Consider the following 15,615-nt stretch of genomic DNA (forward strand, 5'->3'; position numbering starts at 1 on the left):
TTGTTAAATATCTTAAATATTATACGGGAATATTTCTGGGTGAATTGGATCAACATTCCTGTAAGGATTAGGTATGTGTGTAACCCTGTATTGTGTTGGACTAAGTAGTACTTCAATTGTTCCTGTTTTTATCAATGAAGTTCGATCAGGATCAAAAACCGAAGGGCCATACAGACCAATTCCTATGCCACACCAGCTGGACTGATATTAAAGAAGACTTTATCAGTGATATAACTATGCTGCAGTGACTTACTCTTTTTATGCAGATGTTTGGCTGTCATTAACAAGTTCATTTGTTTCTTTCAGTCATAATAAAGGGACCACAACATTTGATCACCCGTGGGAGAAACCGAAACATCATGCCCCTTCTTCTCCCAGGTAAGTTGATATCTGTGCTATAACTTTCTTTCAGTACATAGAAACATATGGCTATTTATACATAACTTCACACAATGAAAGAGTTAACCTGTTTATTACTTGAGTTAAGACACAGATATGAATGTGCAAGCAAAGAACAAGTACTAAAACCTACTGTAAACATTTGGCGTATCAGGGGCTACTCACTCTATAACCTACTAATAGTAACAAATTATTCTCAAAATATTTTAACGAAAGCTAGACTCTACGAAGTCACAGAGAAGCTTGATAAAGATTTAACGGAAGCTAGACTCTGCGAAGTCACAGAGAAGCTTGATAAAGAGCGCGAGCTAGACTCCAAAGAAAACAAGAGAAGCAGCTAGACTCTGAAAGTACCAGAGAAGCGACTAGACTCCTAATATCCATGGAGAAGCTATAAAAGACTATGAATTGGAAACGCTAGACTCCGAAGAAGGCAAGAGAAGTCACTAGACTCTGGAGGCATCCAGAGAAGCGACTAGACTCATAGCCACCCCAGAGAATATATCTGTTAAATTTACCACGAGAAAACTGGCTACAGATAAAGTGAAGTAATAATCTATTTAAGAGATTGGGGGTAAAATTCCCCAAGAATTTAAAGCCAAAATGGAACGATTATGTTAGTGCGACATAAGAGTGAGAGCCCCCAATAATGTTGTTTCTTACCTTGAAGTTATGCAGTGGATATTGTGTTTCTTTTGTCTAGTTAAAGTTTTTGTGTCATTTACAGACAAAGAACACAAACTAATGCAATTTATGAGATGAACAAGTTGTATGACATTTTTTGACCTTGACCTTTGAATTTGTACTCTGTGACCTTGGTAATATTTTTGCATATAGGTCAGTTATTGAAAAAGCACTGCAAGCTAGGGTCATGCAACCTCATATGCTTACCTGTCTTATGTTATTATGAGTAGAACATGTTTCACAACATTTTTGTGACCTTGACCTTTGACCTTGGCAGGTGTCACCTTTTAAACAGACACATTTTTGGTTAATAATGAAATCTTAAAATGTTTATTAAAAAGGTTAACTTTGTTTAGCTTAGTTTAAAGTTTGAACTTGATCAAACATAGCTGAAAATATTAGGTGGCAACTGATTTTCTTTGTATAGTAAGTTACCTTGACTTTGACCTTTTGACCTGAAAAGTAATACCAACCCAAGAAAGCAGTTTACTTTTCATGTACATATGGTAAAAAAACCCTCTCAAGTGGCATACAGTAGATTTCTTTCTCTATAGTGACAGTACAGAAGGTTATCCCTCCTCAATATAAAACACTGAACTGTTCATTTCCAACACTGTTTGTATTAAAGTATGTGTTTATGTAGCTTTTGAGCTTCCTTTTGCACTGGCATTTCCAGGGCCTGAAAATATACACAGGAAAATAACATGAGATTGATCAGATCATGCAAACACATTGTCTATTTTCTATGGGAGATGTACTAGAGCACTTCAGTCATTGTGATCGAAATGTGTATCCAAATATTTGTGTGTCATCTGTCCAAACGGTGAAGGGTACACCGCTTCAACACAGGTAAATACACCAAGTGATCGAAGTGGCCTAAATCTGTTGTCCCCACCCACCTCTACCTCCCCGCATTGTGTCTGAAGTCTACCTGTAAATGACTCCCATTACATTTACAAAAGGCTTTATTTGAACAGCGAGAACCTGAACACATCATAAATCTTTCAATCACCGGTCAACTCCGCTGGCCATCACACATTGATTTGACCCATACAAACGACCCTTCCCTCTCAATCACCTCGACTCATCACACACATTCCTACCTGTCACTTACTAAAAGTATCCTATATGGAGTTACACGGATTTGTGTTACATCTAGGACGGTTCACTGCAGGTGAGGTTAGATTTACCGAGATAACATAACCTAATTAGTGTTTGGTAAACACCTGTGTTTTGTTGATGTTCCATCCTAATTATTGTTTTGTATACACCTGTGTATTGTTGTTTTTGTGGGAGTGGCATCACATTCTATCTTATACTGTCAAAGGGATTCTAGCTTAAGCGGGAAGACCAGAGCACCATTGATTTAGTGTGGATGTTGAAGGTTTTCTAAGGGGAAGGGGGGGGGGGGGTTATACGCCTTATTTCTGTTTTCCTTTATGTTGTTTACAAATATACAATCTCAGTCAATGAGGCTAAAGTCAGAAATTGTTTTAAACATCTTGATCATCAGACTGTATATACCCAGACAACTTTCGCTGCAGTTTAATTTTTCGCCTTTTTTTGCCCACTGTAAGGAAGAGAAATTTGTTATTACAGCAAACATTAATAAACATTATACTATGCATTGTGATTAAAAAGATGAAGGCGAAATTGATACTGGGCCAATATGGATTATTCTAGCAAAGGGTGAAAGTTTTATTCAGCTAAAATTTCCGAGTATACAGTATATCTATATAAGCTGTGTATACAGGACAGATGACTGAGTTGATTTATGTTTAGAGAGGTGTCCTGTGATCATATCCATTAGCACTACCTGTACATTCTGTAATATAATAAAGGTGAGGCCTTTAGCCTTTTGGAGGAGGTCTATGTCCCAGGTACACAGGTGATGGATAATTAATGCTGTGTGCCAGCCAGACTATCCAGAACCATTCCTTCTACCATAAAATCTATTTTTGTCTGATGCCTATTTTAGATAGGATTTGTGTATTACCATTAATGCTATTAGAATCATCATATACAATCCATCGTCGAATGTATACAATCATATGTAGTCTTGGTTGATGAAATTCTTTAGGTATGAAATGAAAAACTTGAAGGTGAATAATAGATTTTTGATAGGTGACACATATAATTAGTAGTACTAAAAACATAAAGTGGATGTGTTTGTACCTATACAAACAGGTACATATATAACAGGTAAAAAAATATACCTGCATGTACCGGTGAAAGGGGCATTATACTGAACACGATCAATTTGATTGGTGGCCACCTCAGCTAATGTAGATAGGCCCTATTTGATGCAAACAATGGGATGTAATGTAAAAGTCTGATACATATTGTAAATATCATAGATAGTGAGTATCCTAGTTGGTACGTCTCACAAGGTCACTCAGCAAGGTCACAGTTCTAGTCAGCTGTGTGACTAAATTCTCTTGGTATATTAATATTGTCATCATGGATGGGTGTGGATGTTGCATATCCGCTGGGTTGGAAGAGGACTGGTTAGTATTTGTCAATTTTTGTTAACTTTCAAATGTCTGTTTAATGTAGAAATGAAAGGTTTTTCTCTACTTCTAGTCCGACTGCAGCCTTGTGTAGGATAGGATATTTGATGGAGGATTGTATCATCAGAAACATCTATAGTGCTGTGATTTAGCCATCAATATTTTTGTCCACAGTGATAATTGTCTCATCAATATTATAGGTATACGTAGCTGTGATTTTGTCTTCAATTTTTTATCTTACTATATATATATATAGCAGGGATATATGGTCCCCAATATTGTATCTGCAGCAAAGTTTGTAAAGTGCTACATAACGCTGATCAGTGTATTCTCGAACATCAAGTAAAGATACGAAACCAATATATGATCCTGAATTAATTGCAATATACCAATATTGGTTAATATACATGTAGTACTCAGTGTATCATTATAAAACAGCCAGGTAAATTATGATAGATACCTTCAACAGATGTAGCTTTATCAGAATAGATGACCACCTTCATCTACATGTTGATCACTACCCTACATGTAGCCTACTGATCATGAGTGACCCTAATGACATGGGTAGCAACTGTCAAGGATGATGTATAGAAGTGTCTTGAGTCGAGACTGGATGATTCTTGAATCTCTGTGTTAATTAACTTAGTTGATGTGGTACATGTATACCTCATTCCTACCATTATTTACACTTACCTATCGACCACAATAATATACTGACATCAGGAAACATACGTATTTCTCTTAATGGAAATATCTTCACTTGTCATTGGCTAAGGCAACATACGTGTAGTAGTATTAGAGTGCATTATCTATGATTGATATTAGTGTTTTCAGGGTTGTGGTGTATTAGAAGTACCTGTTTGACAGAGTCATAAACACAGGTTACCAGTATGTAGAAATAATTGATAGTCTAGAATTGATATTGAGTGTTATATTAGAAATACATGTACTGGTCATTCTGTATTAAACTGTCTGTGATGTCTGTCTGTGATGTACACAGGTATTTGATTAATACCAGCCACACACCTGTTACCTGTGACGGTATCACCTGCGTTACAGGTATATATCAAACAGAATCACAGAAGTGGTTTCCATAGATGTCCCAGGTATATGTGGGGATGCTGTCCTAACAAGGTCTGAGGTTTACATACACATGTATATTATTATTTCATCATCAGTGAATTCAGGAAAAATGACTGATCATTTTGACAGATGGACATTAAGGTAACCTTAGCTCACACATTATAACTAGCATTTGTCCTACAGTTACCTTGAGAAACTTTAAATCTGTTATTTGCCTTAGAATTACCTCCCTTTATAAACATTTACATATGTAGCTTTACCTCAGGATTGTTAATTGCCAGAGCATTGTCATTGCTTGTATTCTCATGTAAATTTCAAATGTTCATCAAATAAGTTTAACTGTCATAAAAAGTATTTTTCTTGTTTGTTATCAGTACAGACCTATCTTGGTAAGGAGTATGAATGTCACAGTGACATAGCCTCTGATGCTGTGATATTTTCTGATTCTTATAAATTTCCACTTTTGAGTTGTTTTGACAACATCTTTCAAATTATCCTGTCATGGCCCTGCCCAAGTGTTGTTGTTGTTGTTTACAAATTTCATGGTGATTTAGGATCCATCATGGCCACCATGTAATCTGATTGGCTGTGATATTTACCATGTAATCTGATTGGCTGAGATATTTGAGACATTTTCATAAAATTCTGTTATTTTACCAGGTCTTTGTCAACCAAAAGTGGTATTGATGTTCTCATATTGCCCTGACTGAATGATGATATATTATACATTTATGGACTTCAGGTGAGGTCTATCCCTGATTTACAAACTTGGTCTAAATCGATCTGTTTCCTATTTATATACGGTAGGTCAAGGTCTGTAACAGATTTACAGACTCGTCACATGACGTCGCTCCTCCAATCAGGTCTGGGATTAACACCAATCATATAATAATGTATTTCTTGGCATCAATGAGAAACCAAGATGATTACCATGTAAACTCAAGTATTGTACACAACATGTAGCTAATGCATCGATCGGTACACCTGAAATATTATATATGCTGCAGTGTTCCTTTGACAAAGTTGTTTTTGTGTCGATACTTATAAAAATTACATTTGTTCTATTACAGTTCCCCACCAGCCTACCCACCATCTCCGGGGAGTCCATCAGACAAGCAGGTACGTTATCCTGTGACATAATTACGTTCTGTGATTGATGACCATGTATGGCACACCTGATGACCTTGACTCATTTCGTCCTGGGCGATGTTAGCTCACTTTTTACATGTATTTGATCAAACTTACTAATATTGACATCCTTTGGCCCTTTAAGACCACCAGTCATCTGAAATAGTGTCATCACTTAAAGTGAACTTAAAAATGATAGGAACTGCTTTATGATATATGTGTGCTTTAATTAACTCAAAGTACATATCAAGAAATTACAATGTAGGATGATATCGAAATTATTTGTGAAATTCATAATGCTTGAGGTACCTACAGAAAAATTCTCTCCTTCATCTTGAACATTTGACATTATTTCCATTTAACTTTTGAACAGAATAAGGTCAGATTGACAATAATGTTTTTAACAAACCTAACTTGTTATTGTGTTACACAATGACAGACGGCAGTAGGATGTTGGCCCTGGGTAAAACACTCACCAAGTAGACATGATACTGTATTAGAGATTGTTATACATAGCCTGGTTGTTGTCAGATTACACATGTGTAGTAGAACCTTTCCAGTAGAAATTAGGATAGTGTACATGTACTGTAAATACATGTAAATAATGGAATATTGTACAAGTACATAATGGAACAATAAGTTCATACAGTGGAACATTGTACAAGTAAGTTCCAAATTGAACATTGTACCAATAATGGAACATTGTACCAATAAGAACATAATGGGACATATTGTAAACTTCAGTACATAATGCAACATTGTACAAGTAAGGACATAATGGAACATTGTACAAGTAAGTACATAAGGAGAATAGGTACAGAAAGGAAAATTGTATGATAAATGATGCACCAATAATTCTAGAAAAAAGACTTTTCATATTTTTACAGTGGAATTTCTGCCACCATCTATTTCAGAAATCAAATCCTAAAATCAATTATCATTCACTGATTACTGATTACTTTTACATTTGTAAGAATATTATATATGTGCCACTATATTATTCATTGGTGATTAGGAGTGTTATAAAGTCATTTCCTGTGTAAATGTATTAGAATAGAGCCTAGAGGTTGGATGTCAGTAGATGCCATAATGTAGCACCGTGTAAGATCCAGGTATATGTAGCGGTTCATTGAGTCACACAGCACAACACATAATATCCTTTTATAGGTATACGTCCGTTAAATACAAAGACTGATTTACAACTCATCAGTGTATAAATAAACCTTTGATATCCGATGTGGTATACATCATCAATGTGTATTAAATCAATATTATCTGTGGTTGGATATATATGTGTGATCCAGCTATAGTGTTTACTTTTATCACGACTGTGCACAAACAACAAATTCCCACGCCTAGTCATGTGTAACTATATAGCTAGCGTCTATGCTGTGTACTCCAAGGCCTCCATCGAGGACAGATCATTTCACAGATGAATACATTTTAATTCTGATTTACGTAAATATTGTAGATGCTATCTAAATCTGATCATTGTCACTATGAATTGTTCAGTAGATATAATAACAAATCTGTCCTGGTTTTATTATATGAGATTTTAAAATGACATAAAGGGCTTTACCTTTAATAGTGTAGGGACTTATAGTAAGCTCCCTCCCGAGGAGGCACGCTATTGATTAGAGTAACGCAATATCTTGTCTTAAGTATGATAGTTTATTGATCAGGGCGTAAAACCTGGCCACTCCGATACAACAACTAGAAACCTACCATGTTAATATCTTTATTATATCAGTACTGTATTATTTCAAAACCTGCATATGTTTCTTATTTAATTATTATCTAAATTTCTAACATGCATATATTCCTGCGATTTGTGAATACAGATTGTTTAATCTGAGTTAAACAGTTAGTTCAAGTTCAGGTTGACTGCATGAGATAATAACACTTAAACTATTAAGCCGAAAGGGATTCCTTGCGAATATCACATACCTTTGTGAGGTAACCTGGGGGGGATTCCTTGCATTGTGAATTCAGGTAGTCAATTTATTAAAAGCTGTAAGTAGTAAATTAACTTCAAAGTCCCAAGTGATTAAATATATATTTACTCAAATCCCTGTAAATCCTTTTGTATTCTACCTGTGGGTTCTTTGATATGATTTCACGCTGGTTTTATAAAAACAACTATCATAACTTTTACAGGTAAGGAAAATCTTTGCATTTAATTATAAAATGAATATAAAAGTATAATTTGATAGCAGAGCATTATGCGACACAATATAATCTATAAAGGTACTGTTGGTGAATTACTTATTTAAGAAAAGTAAATATTAGAACAAGGACTAACTTTGAAGAGATATGATTTATATTAAACTTCAGTATCCGTTGCGGAGGATCTGGAAGTCAAATGAGCTGAATCTAGACAAGGTATCGCCCTGGCTGAGGATTTTATCTAACACAATCTGAGAGGCTTACATTTACAGAACAGTAGTCTTAGAATGGTTCACAATACTGTCAAGGGGAATAACTGGTATCTTTCTCAATCATTTTGGGAGCTGGGAATTAATTATTTGTAAAATGGTAAAATGTATGATGTTTTTCTTTAGACTGACTAGCACCTGAGATCTATTCCTTAATTATTTTTTTACTTTGTTTATCAAGATCAATTGTACACTGCTATTATATGTATTATCAGAAGGCAGTGTGCGTGGTGTAGATGTTTTATTATTAGAATTCCAGTACTTAGTCAAAAATATTCATGTTTTACAAATTAAGATTAAATCTTTCTTCTGTTGTAATGTGAACCATATTTGTAATATTGGTGTATACATGATTGTGTTTAATGATCTAATTTTAGAATATTTGTATAATAATAATTTGTTTGGTTATCTTTGTTTTCTGGAATCTAATAGATTGTTGTGGACTAAATGTGTAGGTGGATGGTACATGGTGTTTCTAAATAACTGGGTTTTAGATACCAGTACATTTTAATAAATCTGATTTTGCTTCATCATAAAATAAAATAAAACCACAGTTGTTGAGAATGATGTAACTGATGTTTTGGTGGGGGTTTTTTTTGTTGTTTTTTTGTATTTTATTTGTATAAAAAATGGTTTATTTGACATTCAATATCCTTTACGGGTGGACAAAGTGTCCAGCTGAATCTAGACACCAGCTGGTTCCTTGTTTGGTATGTACGTCGTGGATCTGGATAGTGATAAGATGGGGATTGAGGGCTGGACATAACTACAAATGTACATGTATGTGAGCCCCCAGCTTGCTTTGGTTTTATTACGATACTAACACGCTGTGTTTTGCATGAATAAATTGAATCTTATTATTTTTAATCTGGACATGTTAGTCTTGGTTACAGTTGGTGTATTTTTGGAGTTTCTTTCTCCTGAAGTTGCTACCGATTTTCTCCAAAAAAAATATTATTTTTTTTACCAACAGTCAACATTACTTTGTTCAAATCAAGTTAATTAAGTAGATATCAACAGTCCTGTAAGTATGCTAGCTCAGATGTTTGTGTTTAATTTGTGTTAAGGTTTCATTGTTATCATTTACCACTCTCTTAAGTTGTCACTAGTTGTTCACCAGTACCAATGACTGTCACATCTTTTACTGGTCTCATTATATTTCTATGATGTAATTCAAAAAAATAATGTCTGTATTTATGTCGGCAGCATTTGACTAGGAATACCTTTGATTGTCTACATTTCAGATATATATAATGTCATTGTGCACTTATAACTTCATGATTGCTTTTCTTTTCTTTTTGCAGATAAAGATAAATTCGCCAAATAAATTAAGGTATGTTTCTTAGTTTTGGATCAATACCATATTCCTTTATAAATGGGACAGTAGGTCAAAGTAATTTGTCACTGTGTTGATCTTAATCAAGTTCTTTGTGACCTTGAGCGGTAAGTATTGTCCTGAACTTTTGCACTCGTGCTGGAAGTAAAGATTTTTCACTATACCTTGAATTCTAAACTGTGGTACATGAAGGTTAGTATTACCCCCGGGTAAGTTGTTTTAACTGTCCTTGAACTCTGAACAGTAGTAATTTAAGCTGGTAATTATATAAGGCTTTCATATGACCTTGAACTTTGAACTGAGTACAGAAAGCTTATTATTAATAAAACCTATGCATGACCTTGAACTCTGGACAGTAATACTCTAACCTTATAGGATTTAACCTGACTTTCAACTCTGAACAATGAAGATTTTTGTCTGACCTTCAACTCTGAACTACGTTGAACGATGGTGTTCTGACAGGACTTACTGAACTGCCTTCTGGCAGAAATATGTTAAGGGTTTTTTAAAGGCGTAAAGAAAATAAAAGTTGGCTTGTAGAATTACACCTGCTATCCAAATCATCTCTCGCTGAGCAGAGATAGCAGCCGACACAGACCTCCCTCATCATTATCTACGAGTTACACCCAGTGGCTGGTGCAGACCCAGCACTACACAGACACCTACAAGTCCAGAACATGTACACCGAAACACTCTACAACATCGTTTGTTAATTGGTTTTAAAAGTGCAATTAATGAGATAGTGGAATGAGTTTGTGGGGTGATGCTGTGGTTGTGATGCTGTGGTACTGACACAGATTACACGGTTATCAGACTGTGGGGTATAAGGCCTGTATGATGTGAGGAAATACAACAGGTCATGTTCACTTTATAGAAGAAAAAGTCCAGTATATCTGAGGAATTACAACAAGGCCTTGTACACTTTATAAAAGTCCTGTTTATTTGGGAAGTTACAACAGGGTTCAGTAAAAGTTCTGGTGAAACACACAGTATTAAGGGCACAATGAGGTAAGTCTATAGCAATATATATATATGGTGTATAATTACAGTACATGGTGTACCTGTACTTGTAGAAAAAAAATTCAGTCATTGGTACAAATGATTGCACTGAAACTGTTTGATATCTCGGTGCTATATATATATGTTGTGTAAAAGGTACCCAACATCCATGAAAGTGTTGGCAAAGAGTTACTCTCTTCATAAAGTGTTGGCAAAGAGTTACTCTCTTTATAAACTGTTGGCAAAGAGTTACTCTCTTCATAAACTGTTGGCAAAGAGTTACTCTCTTCATAAAGTGTTGGCAAAGAGTTACTCTCTTCATAAAGTGTTGGCAAAGAATTACTCTCTACATAAAGTGTTGGCAAAGAGTTACTCTCTTCATAAAGTGTTGGCAAAGAGTTTCTCTCTTCATAAACTGTTGGCAAAGAGTTTCTCTCTTCATAAAGTGTTGGCAAAGAGTTTCTCTCTTCATAAAGTGTGGGCAAAGAGTTACTCTCTCCATAAAGTAGTGCTCGTTTGTCATACTGTGTCTAGTTAGAACTTTTCTGAAGCTTTCAAGCTGAACACATTTACAACATGATTGATTATATATTTCAAACTTGAAACTTATGTTCAAACTACATGTATCTAAGATGACATTTGTTGCCCTTGGACTAATACATTAATTCTCCAAACAATTCCTGTGTCACAATCATTGTATTTGAGACCGATTAAGATTTTTAATTACTTCACCTCTGGTACTTTTAATACCGACAGAAAACTTTCTTAAACAGCCACAGCTTAGTTTTAATGACCAGGTGAAACAGTAAGTCTACATGTATAGATCATCTGTGTGGCTCTTCGTGTGGGTAACCTTGAGATAGAATTCTAATGTATTTTTAATCGACACTGGTACAGAACTAAATATGGGTAAAAAGGTTAGAAATGTTTTACTGGTCCCAGGGTTGATAAGTCTTATTATTGCTCAAAATCAAACACTTTCAAACTATTAAATATATAGGTTATACATATCGTGCATTTATTCAAAATGTTCAGATTCAGAATTAAATAAAAAGTTCAAAACCATTTCAGGATTTGGTGTAGAGTTCCACTAGCTGCACATTCAACATTAACAGAATGTATGTCGGACCGAGTGAAATATCAATATTCACTACAAAAAATATAGGTTGGTCTAGTGGAATTTTTAAAAAAAATTGCCTTTGAGCAGAGACGTATATACTACTGGCTTTATATGTCTCTGCTTTGAGCTATTACTCCTAATATGAAACTGTACACCCCTCATTTCACAAATTACAACTGTTCAGTGTAAGATCAATTTAGCTACACTTTATACAGGATTAAATAACTCAATCTTTTCAGAAACATTAACAAAGAAATACCACTGGTACATGAATTATGTAATATCCTGGTGGTCAGGTATTGAAATAACTCTTATCAGTGTTAGAAATAGAGTTACTTTTAGCTTCTTATACTTCCTATTTTCTGTTATTGTAGGCCGCTAAAAGCACCACCAGCCAAACGAGACGACAACGCCATGGTAACCTTGAAGGGCTGGCTTTACAGACAGGTATGTTATGTATTTATTGTAGTTTGTTGGGGGAGGGGCCTCCCACACCCTACCCGGGGGNCTAGCCCCAGGTACTCCGCAGGTCTACAGGCATGTATAAAAGGATGTACATTGTACATAGTGTCATCGTCTGCTGGATAACTAAACTACTCGGTTTGAAGCAGCACAGACGTAAAACCACTCCTTAAATCAATCAATCAACATGATATCAATATTGTCTTATTAGTTTGAGCTAGAGGGAGTATCTGTCTTGCTGAGTGGACGAATGGCAGACTAAGAGGTTTGTGGTAACTGGTTCAATCCCAAACAAAGGCATTACGTCTTCTTTTCACTACTTTGTTTCTCTAAACAGATATTACATCCCCTACTACCAACTCCCTGAATACATATTCCTCATGCTCCAAAGTTACCCCAGTCTAATGTATATTTCTCCATACACTTAGTAAACCTACACATTTTGTAGGTCAATTATAGCTTACTGATTGTAATAGAAGTATATAAGTCTAAGGAATGCCCTGGGGTGGGGAGTGAGAGCGAGGGGGCTGTAATACACTTATTTATAAGTCTAGGGAATGTCCTGGGGTGGGGAGTGGGATCGAGGGGGCTGTAATACACTTATTTATATAAGTCTAAGGAATCCCCTGGGGTGGGGAGTGGTAGCAAGGGGGCTGTAATACACTTATTTATATAAGTCTAAGGAATGCCCTGGGGTGGGGAGTGGGAGCGAGGGGGCTGTAATACACTTATTTATATACATGTAAGTCTGAGGAATGCCCTGGGGTGGGGAGTGGGATCGAGGGGGCTGTAATACACTTATTTATGTAAGTCTAGGGAATGGACTGGGCAGGGGATAGGAAGCGCCTTAATACATGTACAGTGTATATATTTCTGTAGTGCCTTTGGATGGGGAGCTATAGAAAAAAGTGTTGGGCAAATAGTTCCTGGAATACTAAAAAGTTGAATGAGTTCCAACAATTTATCTGCCAATACATAAACCTTCACTGAATTTTTGTTGTAATGAGGTGGAGCTGGCCATGTTATATTGTTTACTCTGACCTGGAGCTGGCCGTAGTATATGAGTACAGTGACCTCGAGCCTATAGCATTTACCTATGATTGTCTAAGATAGCTGATTCTATAATGATGTTACCAGGAAGAAAGTCACTACATGAAATTGGATAGGGGTGTAATAACCTCAGAAAACATAGATAAGATTACATTTTATATTTGTATCTCTCTTACAGCTATTCTGTTTAATGCTATAGTGTTCAGAGTCAAGTCTGTTATAGTCTTACCAGCTGAGTAATTGATTTAATAAAAACAAACTATTTTGTGTCACAATTTCTTGAAATTTAAGAGCTTTGATGCACAATTGACACTCTGAAGGCAGTTTTCAATAAAAAAAACCACTTGTCTATATTAAGTTATGTAGAGGAAAAGATTCAAAGGTTTGTTTCACTAATTTAAGTTACAAAGCTTTCAAAGTACTGTTAGCTTGAAAGCTTCAATATTTTCATTCATTTCTGTCTTTTTGTATTAAGCTTAATTTCTGTGGCTGTTACCGTAAAGTTACGATAATAATACCTGAAGCACATGTCCAGTACAGTTTTGCAGATCCTGACCACATCACATTTATCATGTGGAATGTTCTCAAAATCATTTAAATTCAGCTGAAATTATTTTTATGTGAATAAAAGATATAAATGTATTCATGGATTTTAAGATATTTCTAGAAAGAAAGAAAAAAAGATTTATGCCTAATTAAGCTGATCATACTTTGAACAACTTGTTCTGATCAGTTTATAGATTTGTTAGCATAATATGTTATCAACCGAAATGTTCAAAAAAATAATTTCTGAAAGATTTTAAATAAATGTAGTTCATGTCCTCAGGTGTACGTTTAGAATCTTTACATATTTGCTGATTACAAGTTTTAAACATTTGTAGTACAGCAAGGATATTAACTGTTGAACACCTGTAGGGTAGCTCGGTTACACTGACAAATCACTTCAGTTCCCCCGCTGACCCTGATACAGATATTATCATATAGGCACCTAGTGTTACAGTCACTTCCTGCTGAACGAGGAACAAGAAACTCATAAGTAGGTTTATAATTACAGGAGAGTGGAAGTTGGAAGACATGGAAAAAACGTTGGTGTGTCCTGTCCAATTTCGGACTCTTCTTCTACAAAGGTAAGACCCTGAGAGGTATTTCTACAAAGGTAAGACCCTGGGAGGTATTTCTACAAAGGTAAGCCCTGATAGGTATTTCTACAAAGGAAAGACCCTGATAGGTATTTCTACAAATGTAATAAGACCCTGATAGGTATTTCTACAAAGGAAAGACCCTGATAGGTATTTCTACAAATGTAATAAGACCCTGATAGGTATTTCTACAAATGTAATAAGACCCTGATAGGTATTTCTACAAATGTAATAAGACCCTGATAGGTATTTCTACAAAGGTAAGCCCCTGATAGGTATTTCTACAAAGGTAAGCCCCTGATAGGTATTTCTACAAAGGTAAGACCCTGGGAGGTATTTCTACAAAGGTAAGCCCTGATAGGTATTTCTACAAAGGAAAGACCCTGATAGGTATTTCTACAAAGGTAATAAGACCCTGATAGGTATTTCTACAAAGGTAATAAGACCCTGATAGGTATTTCTACAAATGTAATAAGACCCTGATAGGTATTTCTACAAAGGTAAGACCCTGATAGGTATTTCTACAAGACAGGTTTGTGTTTAACTTGTATTTCTGCTGATAGGAGACTGTTTATTCATCTACTTTATTTCAACCTACAATTTAAACACCTGTGTCTATCAGTATGCAGCAAGATGTGCTACTCCTAAGATTTTAAGGGGGAAAAAATACATCAGATGTCCATTTTCTTGAAGCAAAAGGAGGTCTGACAATCAGACTTGTCCCTATTATATGCTAGTTTACATTTATCCAGAAACTGACGTATGCATGTTACAAAAACAATAACCTTACTGGTATACATTAAGCGTTGTGTGTGGGTAGAGATTGAAAAGTGTGTTTTATATTTGTAATATCTGAAGTGATTGGACTAGCAATGAACTTGAAATTAATTGTCTAATTCAGAGTGAGTTATACAATCATTTTCAAGTTCATTGCTCTTTGTGTAGGTGTAAGATAATTGCCTTTTCAAACGTGAATAACGTGAAAAACGTGATAAGCTATGCCTAGTTGTTTAATTTAATATGTTCATTGCTATGGTATGGATTTATTTGTACAGATGACAAGGAGAGTCACACAGTGGGATCCATACTATTGCCCAGTTACAGAATTGAAGAGTGTGGGCCAGCAGACACCAGCAAAAAGTTTGCCTTTAAGGCTGAGCATAACAACATGAAAACGTACATGTTTGCCTCAGACACACAGGACGATCGCACACGCTGGATTGAGGCTCTGAAGTGTGCAGCAGTCCTCAAAAACCCTCCTTCGTAAGTT

The 15,615-nt window shown here is 35.5% G+C and overlaps 1 protein-coding gene across 11 annotated transcripts in view; it reads left to right on the forward strand.

The window, feature by feature from the left end:
- LOC110453702 overlaps positions 1-15,615 on the forward strand; it is an 82,090-nt gene that overhangs the window by 30,545 nt on the left and 35,930 nt on the right. For 10 of the 11 annotated variants that reach the window (XM_021502770.1, XM_021502778.1, XM_021502771.1 and 7 more), the window contains exons 4-9: positions 307-378; positions 5,747-5,795; positions 9,544-9,572; positions 12,069-12,141; positions 14,261-14,333; positions 15,401-15,608. In XM_021502770.1, the coding sequence (XP_021358445.1) occupies positions 307-378; positions 5,747-5,795; positions 9,544-9,572; positions 12,069-12,141; positions 14,261-14,333; positions 15,401-15,608 (504 nt within the window). Of the gene's footprint in view, positions 1-306; positions 379-5,746; positions 5,796-8,102; positions 8,187-9,543; positions 9,573-12,068; positions 12,142-14,260; positions 14,334-15,400; positions 15,609-15,615 lie in introns of those variants that run through there. The other variant, XM_021502777.1, reaches the window with a different exon arrangement.

The sequence above is a fragment of the Mizuhopecten yessoensis genome, unplaced genomic scaffold, assembly GCF_002113885.1.
Source record: "Mizuhopecten yessoensis strain PY_sf001 unplaced genomic scaffold, ASM211388v2 scaffold7491, whole genome shotgun sequence".
Lineage (NCBI taxonomy): Eukaryota > Metazoa > Mollusca > Bivalvia > Pectinida > Pectinidae > Mizuhopecten > Mizuhopecten yessoensis.